The 19,132-nt window shown below is 35.7% G+C and overlaps 1 protein-coding gene across 1 annotated transcript in view; it reads left to right on the top strand.

The window, feature by feature from the left end:
• ADAMTS19 (ADAM metallopeptidase with thrombospondin type 1 motif 19) overlaps window positions 1-19,132 on the top strand; it is a gene marked incomplete at both ends in the record, with an annotated part of 195,179 nt that overhangs the window by 102,523 nt on the left and 73,524 nt on the right. The window contains 3 exons of the mRNA XM_084886566.1: window positions 9,426-9,527; window positions 15,134-15,264; window positions 16,500-16,672. Of these exons, the coding sequence (XP_084742692.1) occupies window positions 9,426-9,527; window positions 15,134-15,264; window positions 16,500-16,672 (406 nt within the window). The remainder of the gene's footprint in view (window positions 1-9,425; window positions 9,528-15,133; window positions 15,265-16,499; window positions 16,673-19,132) is intronic.

Here is a 19,132-nt window from a genome sequence, read left to right as displayed (position 1 = left end):
GTGGATACACGTGGAATTATTGCATCTACCAGCCTGCCATCTAGACTTTACACAAAATACATCTCCTAGGAGGCAGGTCCATAACATCAAAGAAGTTGTCAATCCTTTTTATCACTGTACCTCTGGCACTAAAAAGAGTGCTCAGGAAGTATTGGTTAAGTGAATAAATGAATCAGTTGAATGATGAAATAGTAATTCTAAATTTTTGCTCACAGAGTTGGTTCTTAGCTATAGGCATACCTCATTGTGCTTCACTTTATTGCATTTTGCAGGTTTGTGGCAATCCTGGGTAGCACAAGCCTATCAGTGCCATTTTTCCAATAGGCTCAGAAGATGGTTAGCATATTTCAGTACTAAAGCACTTTTTAATTAAGGTGTTTACATTGTGTTTTAGACATGTGCTATTACACACTTAATGGACTACAGTATAGTATAAAAATGAATTTTGTATGCCCTAAGAAACCAAAAAAATTGTGATTTGCTTTATTGCAGTGGCTTGGAACTGAGCCCACACTATTTTCCAGGCTTGCGGGTATATGACAAGATAATGTGAAAATAACCTTCTAAAATACTAATTTAACCAAATTAATTCCTTAAATTCAATAACACATAATTAAATAAAATATTAATTTATAACTACATGAGCCAATGGATAAGGTCAGACAACTTATGTTTCACAGCTTCTACGTGTTAACCAAGCGTCCTTACAACCATTCCATCTCCAGTTATAAGTAACTATCAAGCTGCATGGAATGAGGATCCATAGCAACGTTTCAACGTGTGTTTCTGGTAAAATGTTAAGAGACTATGGCAGTTGGTCTATAGTATTTGAATCACGTATTGCTCTTGCATACTTGTAAACATTTATACGCAAGCACTAGCGACTCCAAGATTACATACATGCTGATCTAATGAATGATACATTTATCCGAAGACGTAGCCGTAAAGATGCTTGTGAAACATCTTGACCCCCAGCAATAACAGCTCATGCTTCTGCATTAATATGCTAACGTCTTGGCTATCCTTGTTCCCGAGTCCCGGTGCCTCTAGGCCATCTGGCATCTTATGGCTGAGCCAGCTCCAACTGCATCGAGTCATTATAATAGCTGCCGGTAATAGCCGTGCTGAGAACACAGATGTATGGATGTTTCCCTGGAAACAGTAAGAAGTGGCCACACAAAAGTTACATTTTTTTGAGCAGTGAGGAAGTGTGCTGAAATAATTGAAGACCTCCAGGAAACTTAAGGCTCTGCCTTTGCGTTTGGACAGGCACATTGTGAATTGTAGACACACTGCATTGTGTAGGAAACTTTCTAGTGTCATTGGATTATAGGGTGACTTAAAAAAGTTATGTGGAAAGTTCATTTTACATTTCTCTTCTACCGCCTTGATACATCAAAATAGGTAGGACTTCTAAACCCTCTCATTTGATTCATTGAACAGGTTGACAGTGAGTTGAGGTATCCTATGAAGAATTCTAGAAGACTGAGTCACTGGGATTTGGCATTGTGAAACTCCAGAGTCAACAGGAATTTGGACTTAAAAAGGCTTAACATGAATTTGCCCTCAATGGCTAATACTTATTTGGGCATTTCAGACAGCCTCATTGATAAATCATGTGGTCAACATTGAAATTGTAGATCTTATAAAGTCTTCCCTTCCTGTAAGATCTATAAAGTTATGGTGGGTTAAACTATCAGGAATTGATTCAGCCTGTTTGGCCATCTAATCAAAGGTTCATCTTACCCTTTAAGTTTTAATGCTACAGTCTACAAGCACATGAATTTGATGACAGCTTATTTTACTGGGTAATCTAGCTCTTTCATTTCTTTCCTCAGAACTATTTTTCCCCATGACTTCCCATGGACATGGACTTTTTATTTTTTTTAAGTCTCTTTGTACATTGCCTATTTTAATTTTTGCCAATTTTTCAATTTTCTATTTTTCTCGCTGATTTGCAGTTATTTCTATATTCTAGGTGAGAATTCTGTATTTTAAGCAGTGTATCTAACTTTTATAGTATTCTTTGTCTTTTAATTTGAGGTGGTTAAATCCATCAGATTTCCTCATGGATTATGCTGTTTTTGTTTTGTTTTCCTTCTTCCCTACTCTGCAATTAAATTGCACATGGTACATTCATTTTCTTTCAGCTTAAGTATTTCTTTAGAATTAAAGGCATTTCGGGTTTTTAAAAGATACCTTTTATTAAATACATCTACTTTGTTGCACTGCAGTAAGATGAAGTCATCTGTATGATGCCAGTCCTTTAAAATTTATTGAAGTTTTCTGTTCATTGTAATATATGATACATTTTAGTTTTTGTTCTCTGTCTACTTAAAAGGTTGTGAGTGTTCTTTAAAGTTCATTATCTGTCACTAGATCTTAGATGAAGCATACTAATATTATTTAAAATATCTATTGCTTATTTTAGTTTGGCTGATCTATCAGTAATTAACAAGCATGGGTTAAAATACCTAAGTTTGTTTATTTATTTATTTGTCCCTGTAATTCTGACAGGTTTTTTCCCCTCATAGATGTTGAGGTTATACTACAAGATACATACACATTTAAAGTTTTTTTTATCTGCTTGACTTGTTTTTTCTTTTCCATTTTTTAAGATGATTTATGCCTTAAAACATTTTGTCTGGCATTAAAAACACCATCCTGGCTAATATTTTTCATACTTTCTCTTTAACATCTCCAGATATAAATATAATGTGGATATTGATATGGATAAATAGGTATGTCTACTAGAGAAAGGCTATTGCTAGATTTTATACTTTTCTGTTTAAACTAAGTTATAGTTCTTTCAAATTTTTAATCAACTAGTTTAACATTTTTATATTTATTGTAATTAGTGGTGTTTAAAAAAAATATATGTTTTTATTGACTTCAGGAAGGAAGGGAGTGGGAGAGAAATAGAAACATAAGTGATGAGAGATCGGCTGCCTCCTGCACATCTCACACTGGGGATTAAGCCCACAACCAGGGCATGTGCCCAGACCAGGAATTGAACCATGGCCTCCTGGTTCATAGGTCAACACTCAACCACTGAGCTTTGCCAGCTGGGCTATGAAATTAGTTTTCTAGGACTTTTATTGTCAACCTATTTTATTTGTGTTTCATTTTATGTCATTTTTTCCCTTTTCTCCTTTCTACTTTCAATTAATTTGAAATTATAATTTATAATTAATAAAACCTAATTTCTTCTGCATTCCAAAGTCATACATTCTTTATGTGTTTTTGTGTATATCAGTAATTGATTCTTTCTTCTTGCTAAATCACAATCCACTGGTAGATAAACTATTTTGTTTATCAATTCACCTCTTCATAGAAATCTGGGATGTCAGCTGTTATGAGTAAGGCTACTTCGAACAATTGTGCAATGCTTATGTGATTATGTTGCAATGTTTTTATTCTGAAATATTAATACTTTAATACATTATATATTAATTGATTGAATTCTTATACACTGGCTTAGGAACTAGCTGCTTTTATAAATAAAGTTTTACTAGAAAATAGTCATCCCTCTTTGTTCACATGTTCTCTCTGGCTGCCTTCAAACTACAATGACAGTGTCTAATAGTTATAACAGAGTCCATACGGCTCACAAATTTAAAATATATACTATTTGGCACTGTACCAAAAAAATTGCTGATCCCTTTTGTTCCTCCAAAAAGTTTTGTTTTCAGAGGCAATTAAGTTTGTTTGATTCAAACTGGAAACTCTGTCGTGCCTACAGTGTGTGGCTTCTCATGTCTTGGATAAGTTCACTCTTCCCTTATCATGTCTGTATGGGTTTTGTGCCAGCTAATGGTTTAGGCTTCTCTAACTCTTTTTCCTTTTAGGATTGTCCTTTCAGTTTTTTTAAAAAAAATGTTTTTATTGATGTTTAGAGAGCAAGGAAGGGAGAGGAATAGAAAGATAGAAACATTGATCAGAGAGAAATATCACTGATTGGCTGCTTCCCGCATGCTCCCTACTGGTTATTGAGCCTGCAACCTGGGTATGTGCCCTGACCAGGAATCAAACTAACGACCTCTTGGTTCATGAGGCAATGCTCAACCATTGAGCCACACTGGCCGGGCCCAGTTTCTGTCTTCACTGTTGCTTGAGCCACCAATTGTCATACCATGAGCATAAGCCACTATTAGGTCAAAGCTACAAAAATGGTGAACTCAACTTGTGCCACAACTTCAGCTCCCTAAAAAATATACCTGCTTTTATCATTCTCCACAGCCACCAGGAAGTTGCTTTTTGTTTATGATGGTTATTTCCAGAAGGATTTGTCTTCTGGAAACTTACTCCTCCATTCCAGAAGCGGGATCTTTATATCTATCTCTTTCATAGTAAGGAATTCTGGATCTTTTTCCCCCCAAATATTCTTAATAGTTTCTTTCCACTTTTCATTCTTTGGATTTTATTAACTTTATTAACAGTTCTCTTCTCTCTAAATTTTCTCTACTGATTTGAGAGAGAGAGAGATTTGTTGTTTCATGCATTTATGCATTCATTGGTTGATTCTTGTATGTGCCCTAATTGGGATTGAACCCACAACTTGGCATATTGGGGCAATGCTCTAACCCCGTGGTAGGCAAACTACAGCTTGAGAGCCATATGCAGCTCTTTGGCCCCTTGAGTGTGGCTCTTCCACAAAATACCACGGCCTGTGCGAGTCTATTTTGAAGAAGTGGCATTAGAAGAAGTTTAAGTTTAAAAAATTTGACTCTCAAAAGAAATTTCATTCGTTGTACTGTTGATATTTGGCTCTGTTGACTAATGAGTTTTCTAACCATTGCTCTAACCACTGGAGATACTGGTCCAGGGCCACACCTTGACTTTTTTTTTCTTCTTCTTAACACTTTCTGATGTGCTCTATTGCACCATGCTACTTCATTTGTTCATTAGGCAGAGTACATTTTTCTTCCCATGTCTATTAACTCTTGCGCTAGCAATCTTTGTAAGTATGTGGAGTTGGGAGGTTGAAGGAAAGACAAACTTATCGAACTGTTAGCCGCCAAATCTCATCTGTAAAGGGATAAATTTTTGAGATATAAGTGAGCTAGATTTCTAGTATTTCTCCTACTACAAGGAAGGTTTATAATGATGGCTGAAATCCAGTTGTTGCTTTATGTAGTCAATGTTTATGTAGAATTATCCTCATTTCTATCACTCTCTTTGCTCACATTGCCTTTTAGTCCTTTGCTATCAGATCCTATTTCTTCTTGAAGTACATCGTTTTGAAATTCCTTTTGGACAGTTCTGTTGGTAGTAAACACTCAGTTTTGTTTCCTTGAGAGTCTTTATTTAACCTTTGATTTTAAATAAGATTTTAGCTAAGTTGAGGAGTCTATAATGACAGTTTTTTTCCTCTTGTCATTTTTGATATATTATGTATTCACTTCCTAAAGTTGGTACCAAGATGCCATCTTTTTCATTTTCCTAATCTTAAAAGAAAACTTTCAACATTTCACTGTTTTTTTTTATGATGTTTGCTGAAGATTTTCATAAATGTCCATTAATCATGAAGACATTTTCTTCAATGGCCCATTTACTGAGATTTTTTTTAATGAATGTTTTAATGGATGTTGAATTGCATCGCATGCTTTGTACCCATAGACATCAAAATCATAGATTTCAAAGTTACTGATGTGCTTGATTACACTAATCAAATCTCTAGTGTTGCAGTAACCTCGTATTCCAAGGAAAAAGCCACCTTGGTCATCGCACATGGCATTTTTTATGCATTGCTGGACTCAGTATGTTAACATTTGTTATTTAAATTTAAGTTAGTAATGAGGTAGATCACTATTTTAACTTTCTTTTACAATCCCTTCTGGCTTGGATATCATAAAGTGTGTTTAGAAGTTTTTTTGTTTTTTTTTCTTGAGAGAGTTTATGTAAATTGAGAATTTAAGTTTCTTGCAAGATTGTTAGTCTTTGGACCAGATGTATTCTTTGTGAGATTTTTAACAATCAGTTTTAACTATCATATGGTTACAAAACAGTTCAGCTTTTTCTATAGATTCTTGGGACCATTTTAGTAAGTTTTGTTTTTTTTTTAAAACCCATTCTTTCATTTTATGTAAGTTGTCAAGTTTATTGTCATGAACCTCTTAATCACCCTATTTCTGTTTAAACTTTACATTGTCTGTTAGTATGACTTCATTTTTTATTACTAATAGTGTTTGTTTTGCTAATTTCTCTTTTCTTGCTAATTTTCAATTTTATTTAGTATTTATAAGGAATAGATTTCAGCTTTTTATTATTCCTTTTGAGTCTTTTGTTTTTTGATTTTTAAGAATAGCTCTTTCTCTTTCTTCTTCTCTTCCATTTTTAATGATACTAAGGTGTTCTGTAATGGAAAACACTGTTTTTGAAAATACTGTCCTATACTGAATTACACTTTCAATCAAAAGTTTAAGTTATTGAAACTGTATTTTGGAAGATAATTTTGGGAAGAATGAGGAGTTACATGTTCAAGATTTAATTGTTTCTTTCACGTATAGGCACTTAAGTGTTTTATTTTAACATAAATTTCGGAACATCTTAATGGAACTATTTGCTATAAAGAAAGACATAGGTATAAGTTATCCTTGAAGATAAATTTTATGGTATTTCTATATGAGCAATTAATCTTCCATTTAAATTATTTGTTTTAAAACATTATTTTCATGTAAACATTTAAAAAGCCTACTTGAGATAAACCTCCAGATTCATACTATGTGCTTTTCATGGTCTTTTCCTGTTATGGAAGAATAAAAAAGGGATACTGCATTATTTTTTATTAGTTTGCTAGGAAATGCTGAGTTGTACATTTCTGTTCTGGATTCCTACACAAAGCATTTTAAGCTTGAAAGTTCTTTTCTTAATTGACATATTAAGTGGTCCCAACAATTAACTTGGAGAAAAAAATTCAACTCTGACTGTGTAACCTATGGTGACTGCTTGGTTCTAACACAATAGCCCACCCTGCCCCTCATTATCTTAAGAAAGGGCTCGAGATTACAAAGCTCTAATAGCACACGTCCCAGATATTCCACTCAGGGTAAAAAACGGATTTCTTCAACATTTTCTTGCTTTACTTTAGACAGTTTGGTTTGAAATTTTGAATAGGAGTTATTTTTTAAAAGGAGGCGGTGATTTACTTACCATGAGACCCCAAGGCCTGCGGAGCATAAAGGGGAAAGAGAGTCCCTCTTTGAGAGATTTATGCTCCAGGACTTGCTTATCTTGAAAAGCTGCCAAGTTTGCTTTTATGCTCTCAGTGCCTCAAGTGGAAATCAATTAAAGTACCTGCTGTTTTGAATAGTAGATAATGGTGGAAGGTCAGAATTCAGACCACCAACAGTGTCCAACAGGCAAGTCTTATCCTAAAACTACAGAACGGAAGACTGGCTTTTTAATTCAGTGTGCACTGGTTACCTAACGAATGGACTGAAATAATTCCTGTTTTCACACAACTAAGCTTTACTGAATATGAGCAGAGCAACACTCTTCCTTGGCAGAAAACTCAACAGTTGACCCCATGATTGTAAAACATCCTTAACAGAAAGGTCTCAGAAGGAAAAAAACAAAACAAAAACACTTCTAGGAACTAAAATTCTCAGATTAGAGATCTGTTAATTCAGATAGAAATGTGTCCACAAAAGTACATCAAACAAATAACCTATTTTTTTATTTTCAAGAGTCTAACATATTGTACAGATTTGATTTAGGGATTTTTAAAAAGAGTTGCTGGATGAATTTTTTTGATGAATGATATGTACAAATAAAAGCATACAAAATATACTTGTATAAAATATTTTGAAGCAGAAAACTATCTGTCATAGTCGATAAAGCAACATAAATAAAATATATCACACTGTTGCATTGACTGTTAAATTTTTAAGACCTTACAAACATGTCAGAAATTGGAATATTTAAGTAAAGAAATAATAGGAAAATAATATTTTGGGGTTTGTGGACAAATCCATTGTTAGAGTTGTAACAGGTTAAATATATCTTTCCCAGATTTGGGTCATAAATTAATTTGAACTTTGCCATGTTGTTTTTGTTTGTTTGTTTTTGTGTTAATCCTTATCCGAGGATAGTCTTCCATTGATTTTTAGAGAGAGAGTGGAAGACAGAGGAACAGCAATATGAGAGAGACACAGCGATTGGTTGCCTCCTGCACGTTCTGACCAGGGCCCAGGATTAAGCCTGCAACCCAGGTACAAGCCCTTGACCAGAATCGAACCTGCAACCCTTCAGACCTTGGGCTGACGCTCTTTCCACTGAGCAAACCGGCTAGAGCTGCCATAGTTTTCAGGCTGTTTTGAGCACCACCATCAGAGTAAACCTCCTAAAATAAAATAGCCTTTTTCTCTTAACCTGCTGGTCAACTGCTAAGTGGCTTCTTTTTCTCTCCAGACATGGAGTCAGTCCCTTGTCCTTCCTGGCAAGATCTGGTTCTTATGTCTTTCAAATCTTGTCCACGCTCCCTTCCACGGTGTGCCTCCTCCATCAAACTGACCTCCTCCCCTGAGTGACCCTGCCTTTCACATTGTCCTTACCTTTTTCTCTGTCTTTATTGACTTGCTCGCTTCCACCCTCTTCTCCAAATATCTGGACAGATAGCAACATAATCATATTCACTATAGATTGCTTTCATCACCTTTAAATATTCCTCATGGATTTCATATTTCTGTGCAATTGGTTAGTAACATACTTATGCCTAAAAACTTCAGCCATCTTAAAGAAATAGCATATGGCAGTTGCGCCTGATCTTGTCTGTGTCTCTGGGGCGGCCACAGTTACAGCTGTGGCTTCGGTTTCTGACTGTCCTCCCGCCTGCATTTCCTCGGAGCACTCTTCTTCATTGTCTCTGTTTCTGCTGCTTTTTCTCAGTCATCATTATTATTATTTTTTAATTCCTTTCAACTTCTCCCTAGAAAAAGTTCATTGTATCCTGGAGATCTAGAACTCATTCCTCCTGAGGTAAAATGACTGATCATTTATGGAAGTACACCCACTGAGTGCTCTGTATTGTGTCAGGGCGAAGAGTGTACAATGAAATCATGACACTGGCAGTGGATAGGAGGCATTTTAATTCCCCAAACCTGGTCCGTGTAATGGTATAAATAATGATTTCTAGCGTACCCTTTTCTGTTGTATGATAGCTACTTAATGTCGCATGATCTTCTGTGTTTTATTAAAAGAAATGTAAACATACTGAAATATATTGAACAGATTTTCTGTTTTTATGTATCAATCTTCTCATCACTATACATAAGCCTTATGTGATTTTAGTCGTAAGTTCAATATTAAAGCATATTTTTTTCAAATAACTTCTGTTCTATTGAAATAGTTTTCTCAAAAATGATTGATTTAACTTCAAAAATATGATACTGTTCCCTTATCAGTTATTATGCCCTTGTTTTCAGCATGTTATCTGCACAGGGTTGTGGTGCAAGGTGGAAGGTGAGAAAGAATGCAGAACCAAGCTGGACCCCCCGATGGATGGAACTGACTGTGACACTGGGAAGGTAAGTCACTGGTGTCGTCTGCAGTTAATTAGAATATGATTTCCCCCTGCCAGTTACATGTGTGTCCATCTTAACACTAATGAAATATTTTCAGTATATATAAAAATGTTAGCATTTCATCTATTTTCCTCTTTAACTTTTCATATTTTTTACATCGATGGTTATTTTGTTAATATCAGTGCAATTATTTTTATTGTTGTTGATTATGAGAATGTTGAGAGTCAGATAGATATTTGTATAGCCTTGCCAAAAAGAAGAATTCTTTTTTTTTTTTTTTTTTTTTTTTTTTACTATTTATAGCAATAGTAAGAAATAACAATCATAAATAATAGCATACATAATAATGCTTCTCAGAACTGATGAATACTTTTGGGTCTAAAATGTTGTCTTAGAAGAGGCACTGAATATAATTTTTCCTTGTCATTTCAAGCATCATAAATAAAATACTCTATTTGACATTTTGGAGATTAGTAAACATTTGGCTGTATAAGTTGTTTAACCTAATATGTTTTATAAGACTATAGAAATTTATTAGTATATATTTCCAAATCAAAATAATTGTTGAAAATTTAATTTTCTTTTAAATAAACTGAAGGAGGTAGATCCCACATAAATGTATAATTATGGTAAATTTAGTCAAAAGATAGCTCAATAGTGGACCTACTTTTTAAATTTTATTCTATGAAGGGAAAGTGGATAGTATGACTTCATTCTAGATGAAAGATCAGAAACCTTGCCTCTGAAGAATATGAATTTTTATTACATTTGAAAAGAAACAACATAAAGATTACTTAGGATGAATACTTAGTGAAAAAAGTTATGTAGAGTGCTACTTTAAAAACACATCCTTTTGAAAAATTAACAGAATGGAAATCTAGCAATTCCATTTCTAAAATTTTGCCTAAGGAAATGCTTACACAGAAGCACAAAGTTGGTATGTGGGTATGTACACACACAGATGTTTATGTAAGTGCAATTTGCAATGGTGAGAAAAGAGAAACAACAAAAATATGTATCAGGAGAAGAATGGTTACAGTGTATCTGTTAGAACAATGAAATAGTCATATTTGTTCTAACATGAAAACATCTGCAAGACACAGTGGTTAGGATATGAAGGCATGTAAGAGAAATTGATACTTTATTATACCATTTGAGATTTAAGAAAAACAGCAACTTATATACAGATGTGAATACACATCACATAGTATATATATATATATATTTGAATTATATGTATATACAATAGTTTGAAAATATAAATTTCTAACTGTAATTAGTAGTTAATTCTTGGGAGAGAAGTGGAATTGATGGATGGGAATAAAGCAACAGGAGGCAAAGGTGAATATAACTTTTCTCCAGACATTTCTGGATTGTTTGCATTAAGCACCTAGTTATTTGTTACTTATATGATTTCTTTAATTAAAAACAGTGCAATTTGTTTAAATCCCAGATGTCTTTAAAAAGAATAGCAATATTTTATCACTAGATAGAATCAATAAAAAATGGTTTCTTTAAAGGGAACTTTTGTGAAATATCAGTTAGTTATTCACATACTGTGCCAAATGTTTTTCTACGAGCTTATATGGAGAGTCAGAATTTGGATTTGTTTTGTTTTTAAAATTATACACAGAAGTGCAATAATGTGTGTATATTAGGCAAGCCTTATGGTGTTGTGCTGAGTAATTTATTGCTTGAATCATAAAACTATGCACCAGCAATACTTTTCATTATCCCTAAACACAAAAACACTAGTAAACAAAGATAGCCATATTTCTTCAAACATCACACAACCCATTCTCCTTAGTTATTCTTTGGCAATATCAAAATTCTTTTTTTTTAATAATCTGGTGTCTAAATGGTTTTCTACTATTATTTTTCTCCTGATATTTATGAGAATAATTTGCATTCTCAAGGTCTCTTACATAAACTTATTCTTCCAACTCCTCAAAAGTAAAATGTTTTAATTCCCTATGATTGCACGAGTGACATGCTCTAAGTGGTGCTGGTGTCATACTTTGTGTATGGAAGTAACTAATGAGCTCTCGGTTCCTCAGGCCATGTGTCTCAGCTGTTGTAGGAGCCTCTATGAAGATAGCTTCCAAGGTTCTGCAGTTGAGTGCTGTAGCGCTAAATCATTTGAATGCTTACAACCTCGCACTAACCACTATAGCTCAATGCATTGCAAACCAGGAAACAGTTATGATGCCATGACAGTGATGTTAATCTAGCTGTGTAACTAGTTTGCCTACAAGTATATAATTAAGTTGAGGAGGTGCCTACCAAATGTTATGATTCAAAATGGTTCGTGAGTATAGGGATTATGCACTATTCATACACAGCATTTTTCAAATTACAAATAGCTCGCTTCCTTTCTTCTTTTCTCTTAAACAATACTATCACCTGTATTTACATTTTTATAGAATAGAGGTTAAAGAGTTGATAAATGATTTGGTAAGAAACAAGAAATATATGTTTTTTACTTATAATATTTGCTAAGTATTGGGAGAGGGAAAAGCAAAATTTTATAGCAATTTACTAGAATTTTAGATTATTTTGAAGGATTGTACTTAATACATAGTCACTATTTACTTTTTAAAATTGAGATTCTTGAAATTACCATGGTCTTTCTTGATGGGAAAAAACCCGAAAATGGAAATACCCTTATAATAACAAATTTGTGTATGTACCAAGTTTGCTGACTTCCTTCCTCCTCTCCTTTTCTCTTGTCCAATAATGTATGTCTGAGAAGATTTGATTAGAAAAGTGTTTCCTTTGACATCTTCCTGGACCTCTTCTCATCCGCTGTTTTCATGAGCTTCCTGGACATATCTGCATAGAAATTTGAGAGAATAGAAATATAGTCAATTTTTTAGGTGGTGTACCATCTCAGAAACAATCTGTAGTACATTTTCTTAACATTTTCATAAATCAAACTGAATTAGTAGATAAGACAAATTTTGACCTTTTTTTTTTTTTTTTTTTTTTTTTTAGACCAGGCGTAATATCGTTTTTGAGGCTAAAAAATACAAATGAAACAAAATTTGCTGCTAGAAAATTTATGAAAATCATAATTAGGATAATTTTACATTCAAACTCAATAGAATATATTGTATAATAATCTAAAGAAAACATTTAACGCTTGCCTCACCTTGAAGTACAGCTCCTCCACCTGCAAGACTCAAAAGCAGGTTCTTCACAGTCTTACCCAGAGACATGCCTATCTGCAAGGTGATGAACTTTACATATTGTGTTCCTTTAAATTTCCCCGATTTGTGTACGCAAATTTGGCTTGCATATCTGTTTGCGTTTCTCTTTATCTGCCCAATTTGGTCTAGATGAAATGACATATAAGTCTAGATCCTGGTCTTTCCCAGAATATTTTTAGTCAGCTGTGAACTCTAGACCGTCCTTTCATTTTTTTTTTAAATTTTTTTTTTAGACCGTCCTTTTAATGTCAGCTTGCTGCTAACTAGGCAAGGAGCTATGACATTCACTCTGGGAAAAATAAACACATTTCAAGTAGGTCAAAACAATTGGACCAAATGAAGTTTAACAGCTTTATCCTCAAAAACCCCCCTCCCCTCCACTCCCCGTGAATGACATAACATTAAAACCATTAAGTTTGGTCCTTAAAACCATTAAGTTGTTTAAATGTTTTCACATGGTTTGTTTTTCCCCTCTTTTGAAATTATTGGACTTGAATCTTCATCTAAAATCTTAGTTTCTTTAATGACAGACTTAGCATATCAATACATATGAGTTGTTGAGGTTTATTTTTTTTTAAGCCTGGATTTAAAATTTCTTATCTCTAAAAGTGAGTGAATTTAAAATTTGACATGATTACAGAAAATCTGCAGGAACTAATTATTTTAATACATAGAAAGGCATTAACTGGGCTCACACAAAACAAGGTAGCATAGTTTCTAATTTTTCTAAAGACAGCATTTAAAGACTTATTCTCAAAATAAATGTTAAAGAGGGGGGTGGGTGCAGGCTAGAAGGGGTCAATGGGAAAAAAAGGACACCTATAATATTTTCAACAACTAAGATAAATTTTAAAAAATTAAGAATAAATTTTAAAAGAAACATAGATCAATGAAAAACAGAATGAACAGAATTTTGCTAAGGTTTCTGCAAACTTATTAATAACATTAATATGATAAACATGCAATTTATTTTTGTTATAGCTCACCTTTATTAAATCTTTAGTATGGTCTATGTATTATGCTTAGCACTTTATTCAGTCCCTGAAAAAAGTCTGTTAGATAAATTTGATTCTCATTTTCGTTTTGAAATGGGAAAATTGGGAATAAGAGTGTTTCTTCATTTTCTCAAAATTCCTTAAAAATCGTGTTGCCCTGAGGTGTAGAGAAGTGTTTCGGGCTGAAAGGGTCAATTTGCTCAACCATTAATCTAAATTTTTCTCATCTTATTATTCTCAACATGATTTTTTCTTCAGTTAATTTTTACCTTGAACCTGTTTGCTATGACCACCACATACGTGATTTTCCTGGAATAAGAAGAAATTATAACAAGCTGTCTACCAAGTCCTGGCAGCCATTTCCAGTGACACAGGGACAGCCTCTCTCACTGCTTTTGTTTAAAGTTCGTGTGAAGGAAGATATAAAAAAAGGAGCACGCTCTTCTTTCTTCTTTCACAGTTACCTTCCTCAGTAAATGGACACTAAATAAGCTACAGAAAAATGGAAACGAAATGACAGGATTTCAAAAAGTCTAATTGCCGAAGTTTTTCAAGTAAACAGTTTTCAGAAGAAAACATGCTATCATGTTAAGGCTTCAACTTAATGGGAACTCTTAAAAAAAAAAAAAGGAGACATACAGGAAAGTGCTAAAATAAGTAATACTTGTTTTTTAATTATAAGGAGAGTACCCTGAATCACTGACATTTAAAATAAAAGTTGCTAAATTTGTTTAAATTCAGCTTCACTCTAGTTATAGGACGTGGGTGTCTTATTTTCTTCCATCCTTACAGCTGACTGCGTTTTCTGCTCACCGCGCCTTAGTTATAAGTTTTTAGAGTGTGATGGTTTCTCTCCCCTGGCCTGTCACCCCCACATTCCCGCTTCCCCTCTCCCTGTCTCCAGGGCTGAATCCTCAGGGCTGCAGTACAAATGTCGGTGTGCTGGGTTTTTGTTTTCTGTTTTAAATATATTTTTTATTGATTTTAGAGAGCAAGAGAGAGGGAGAGAGAGATAGAAATATCAATGATGAAAGAGAATCATTGATTGGCTGCCTTCTGCATGCCCCCTACCGGGGACCTAGCTGACAGCCCTGGCGTGTTTCCTGCCCGGGAATCTAACCAGAGGCTTCTTGGTTCTTGGTTGATGCTCAGCCACCGAGAAACTGGCTGGGTTGTGTCCTTTTTCATGACAAGACTGTTAGATCTGACATGAGACCTGGGGGACTGGGCCATTCTATTAGCATCACACTTGGGAAGTGCCTACTGATCGGTGGTCTTTTTCAATTGCGCATGTTCGGGGATCCGGTAGACCTGATTTAATGGCAATCCCAGGGACTCTGTAGGCCAGTGAATGATTTTCCGTTGTGCCCTGATTTGTTCACCTAAGACCTGACTTTTGGAATAGTGGTGTAAGGCTGGAGAATGTACCAGCAGGACCTCAGCACCTGGACACGTGGCCGGAGAGTGGAGCGCCTGGAGCCCCTGCAGCCGGACCTGCAGCGCTGGGATCAGCAGCCGCGAGCGCCAGTGTCCCGGGTAAGCACAGCGCTCCTGATCGGGGGAGGGCGGCTTTCTCTTTCATTCTGAAATGCAAAGCTTCTCCTGACCAATTCTGAAAGCAAAAGATACTCCTCACACCCTACTCCACTTGGGGAAACTGACAGGTCCCTCAAATTATTTAGTTTGTATAAAAGCTCCCTTTAAAAATCTCATTTATATGTGGAATCTAAAGCACCAAACAGACAAACAAAATAGAGATACACTCATCGAACAGAAAATATGGATGGTTGCCAGAGGGGGCGGGGGAGTTGGGGATCTGGGTGAAAAAGATGAAGGGATTAAGAAATACAGATTGGTAGTCACAGGGATGTACAGTGCAGCATAGGGAATATGGTCTATACTATTGTAATAACTATATATGGTGTCAGGTGGGGACAGGAAATATGAGAGGGAACACTTTGTAAAGTATAATATTGTCTAAGCACTATGCTGTATACCTGAAACTAATACAAAATAATATTGAGTGTCAACTGTAATTGAAAAAAGAATAAAATAAGACCAATACTTCTAAGAACAAATACTTAAACCCTGCACAGGGTGGTGGTTTCTTGATTAAATAAAATAAAATGTGTTAAATAGGGAGAAATGCATTAGAAAAAGTAGGTGACACTTAAAGGAACCCTGAGAGGAGCTAGAAGAGGACAGGACTTTGGAAAGGGAAGGCATGGGAGCAGCATCAGTGTCAGAGGAAGCTAAGCACGGGCGCAGATAGGGAGGGAGCAGGGCGAGATCCTGCCGCTCCGCCCCATGGTCCCGCCGGGATCCTGGGACAGTGTGTGAGAAAGTCATTTCCGGTTTGTGCTGACTCTTGGTGTGGGCTCAGTGCGCCAGTTACTTCCCAAGCAATTTTAATAAATCTGTATGAAAATGTTTAGAAGCATCTTCTTATTAATTAAACAAACTCCCTCATGGGAACTGTAGACTTTCTATTTCATTTAAAGCCCTTTCTCTTTAATTTTCATGGCAAGTTGGCTTTTGTTTCTCATGTATTTTGGAAGTTAATTTGGTCAAAGATTGGGAAAAAAAATACTTAGTTTTAAGAAAAACATGCATTTTTCTACTATTACCAGTTATTTAATGAATCCACATTTTCAAAAGTAGATTTAATATAAAAGGGTATACATTATTACTATAATGCCTTTTAATTTAAAAAATGAGTAATTAACCTAAAAAAAAAAGATAAAATTGATTATTTGTACTATCTTTTCTAGGCTAGGTTCTGAAGCAAGGGATTGTAATGGTCCCAGAAAACAGTACAGAGTATGTGAGAATCCACCTTGTCCTGCAGGTTTGCCTGGATTCAGAGACTGGCAATGTCAGGCCTATAGTGTTAGAACTTCGTACTCAAAGCATGTACTTCAGTGGCAAGCTGTCATGGATGAAGGTATGACCGACCACATCACCACGTCTGGGTTTGCAAAGTGTTTATAAGAGTAGAACATGTCATTTTTACAGGTTATCTTCTAGGCATTTCTACACTCCGTTTTTCTCTGCCTTTACCGACATAAAACAACCACAAGCACTGGCTAAAAAAATGTACATATAAAAATATCTCTACACATCCATCAGATCAACTAAAATAAAAAAGAATGAAATGCCCAATGCTGGTGAGGATGAGGAGATGCTGTGTGTGTCTGCCAGACTTTGCTGCTAGGAATCTAAAGTGGTACATGCGGCTACTCCGAAAACAAGCGTCACAGCTTCTTAAGTAACTAAGGATATGCCCATCATATAATTCAGAAAGTGCAGTCCTGTGCATTCATCCCAGAAGAGTGGAAATTTACAATCATAAAGTATCTTGTACACATACATTCGTAGCAGCTTTATTTTCAACAGCCAAGAACTGTAAACAACCAAAAAGGTTCTAAATAGTCGAATGCTTGCACAAACGGAGGTACATGCAGACCATATTAAGCAGCAATAAAAGGAACAAATTACTGATATGTGCAATGGCTTTTTTTTTTTTTACTTCAGAGCATTATGTTGATTGAAAAGAAAACAACCTCAAAGGGTCACATACTGTATGTTTCCATTTATGTAACATTTTTGACATGATAGAACTAGAAAGATGGGAAATACATAGGTTAGCGGTTATGGGAGTTAGGGATGGGAGTGGGGAAAGAAGGGATGTCACTGTAAAGGAATAGCATATGGTAGAACATTGTGGTGAGGAAAAATAATTCAATATATTTTTGGTGGTGGTGGTTGTAAACATCTACACGTGATAAAATGCCATATAATTATACACATACATGTACCAATGTCAGTTCCCTGGGTTTGCTATTCTGTAGTTACCAGGGTGTAACCACGGGGAGAAACTGGATGAGAGGTATATGGGATCTCTCTGTCTATTTTTTCAACTTCCTGTCAATCTTGAATCATAATCAGAATTTTAAGAAAATTGTATGTTGCCTATTTCTTAAGAATGATAACGCTTGCCCATGGTCAGTGGACTGTGGGTTCGAGCTGCCGAACCAAAAGTGGGGGGGAATTCTCCGTCTTAATTGACCAACTTGCCCCTGGTCTCTCCTTTTGTTGTTTCCCCCCTTCGTCAGTTTGGACTCTGCTTTCCCTCCTTTCAGCAATGCTCTTGTTAGTAGCCCACACCCCATTGTTTATCAGGTTCAGTGCCCCCATCTGGCCAAAAACCTTCCCTCCATGTAGGCAGCTGAGCTTACAAGCACTCATGCGAACAGCTAAACAATCAAGCACATTATTCCACTGCCTCTTGGTGGGGGATAGCCATCAGGTAATTTCCTCCTTGTTTTCTTGCTGACAAACCCCTGAGCCTAACCATTAACTGCTTTCTACCATGCCGCGCAATCTTCATTCCTCCTTTCCAAAGCCGGGGGCTCCTTCTGTGTCCGTGATGTCATCCGGATTTTCCCTTTTCAGTGTGCTCATTGGTTACCCCTACTTTCTCTTATATACCCTGTTTCCCTGAAAATTAGACAGTGTCTTATATTAATTTTTGCTCCCAAAGATGCGCTAGGTCTTATTTTCAGGGGATGTCTTATTTTTCCATGAAGAAGAATACGGTACACATTTATTGTTAAATGAAAATAAAGGAAATTTATTACCTGTATACGGTATGGTAGTACGGTAGTTGTCAACACAAACCAGACAAACTGTGAATCCTACAGTATCAAGAATTTACTCATTTATTCAATGACAGTCATGTCATCATCTTCTGGAACATCATCATAACAATCCAATTCCTGAATTTCCTGGTGAATTTCTTGTGACTCCATTTCTTTCAGAATCAGTGGACCAAATCTCTCATGTTTAGCCTAGGGGGTCCTTATTTTCAGGGGATGCCTTATATTTCACTCAGAAGGAAACCTGTAAGTAGGTATTATTTTCGGAGGATGTCTTATTTTCGGGGAAACGCGGTACTTCATCTGCTTTTTCTAATTTTTCACACTGGATTTTTTTAAACATATTTAAGACTCCTCCATGAAAACCTGCAGACCTTCCTCCAAACCCATGGCCACTTCCAGCTGGTGTACTTACACTCCGCTTTCCCCCCCCTCCCCCCCCTCCACACACACAACCAGCGGACACACTTCTCCAAAGAAAAGAGTTGTCTGTTTTCCAGCCCTCTGTTTCCTGGCTTTTCAATCTGGATTTCACCAGCACAAATCACACTAATGTCGTCAGGACTTTCATAGACACTAGACTTAATAAATGGTTTCCAGTCCTTTTTGTACTTGAACTCTCAAAGACATTCCAATGGTTGGCTACCCTTTGGTTCTTAAAACACTCATGCGCCTTTATTTCCATGACATAACACCTCCATGTCTACATGCGCTCTCTGGTGTTTTCTGACTAGCCCAGATGCTAT

This window comes from Pipistrellus hanaki (assembly GCF_964339955.1).
Source record: "Pipistrellus hanaki genome assembly, chromosome: 5".
Classification (NCBI taxonomy): Eukaryota; Metazoa; Chordata; class Mammalia; order Chiroptera; family Vespertilionidae; genus Pipistrellus; species Pipistrellus hanaki.
This window is presented reverse-complemented; position numbering and strand designations above follow the sequence as displayed.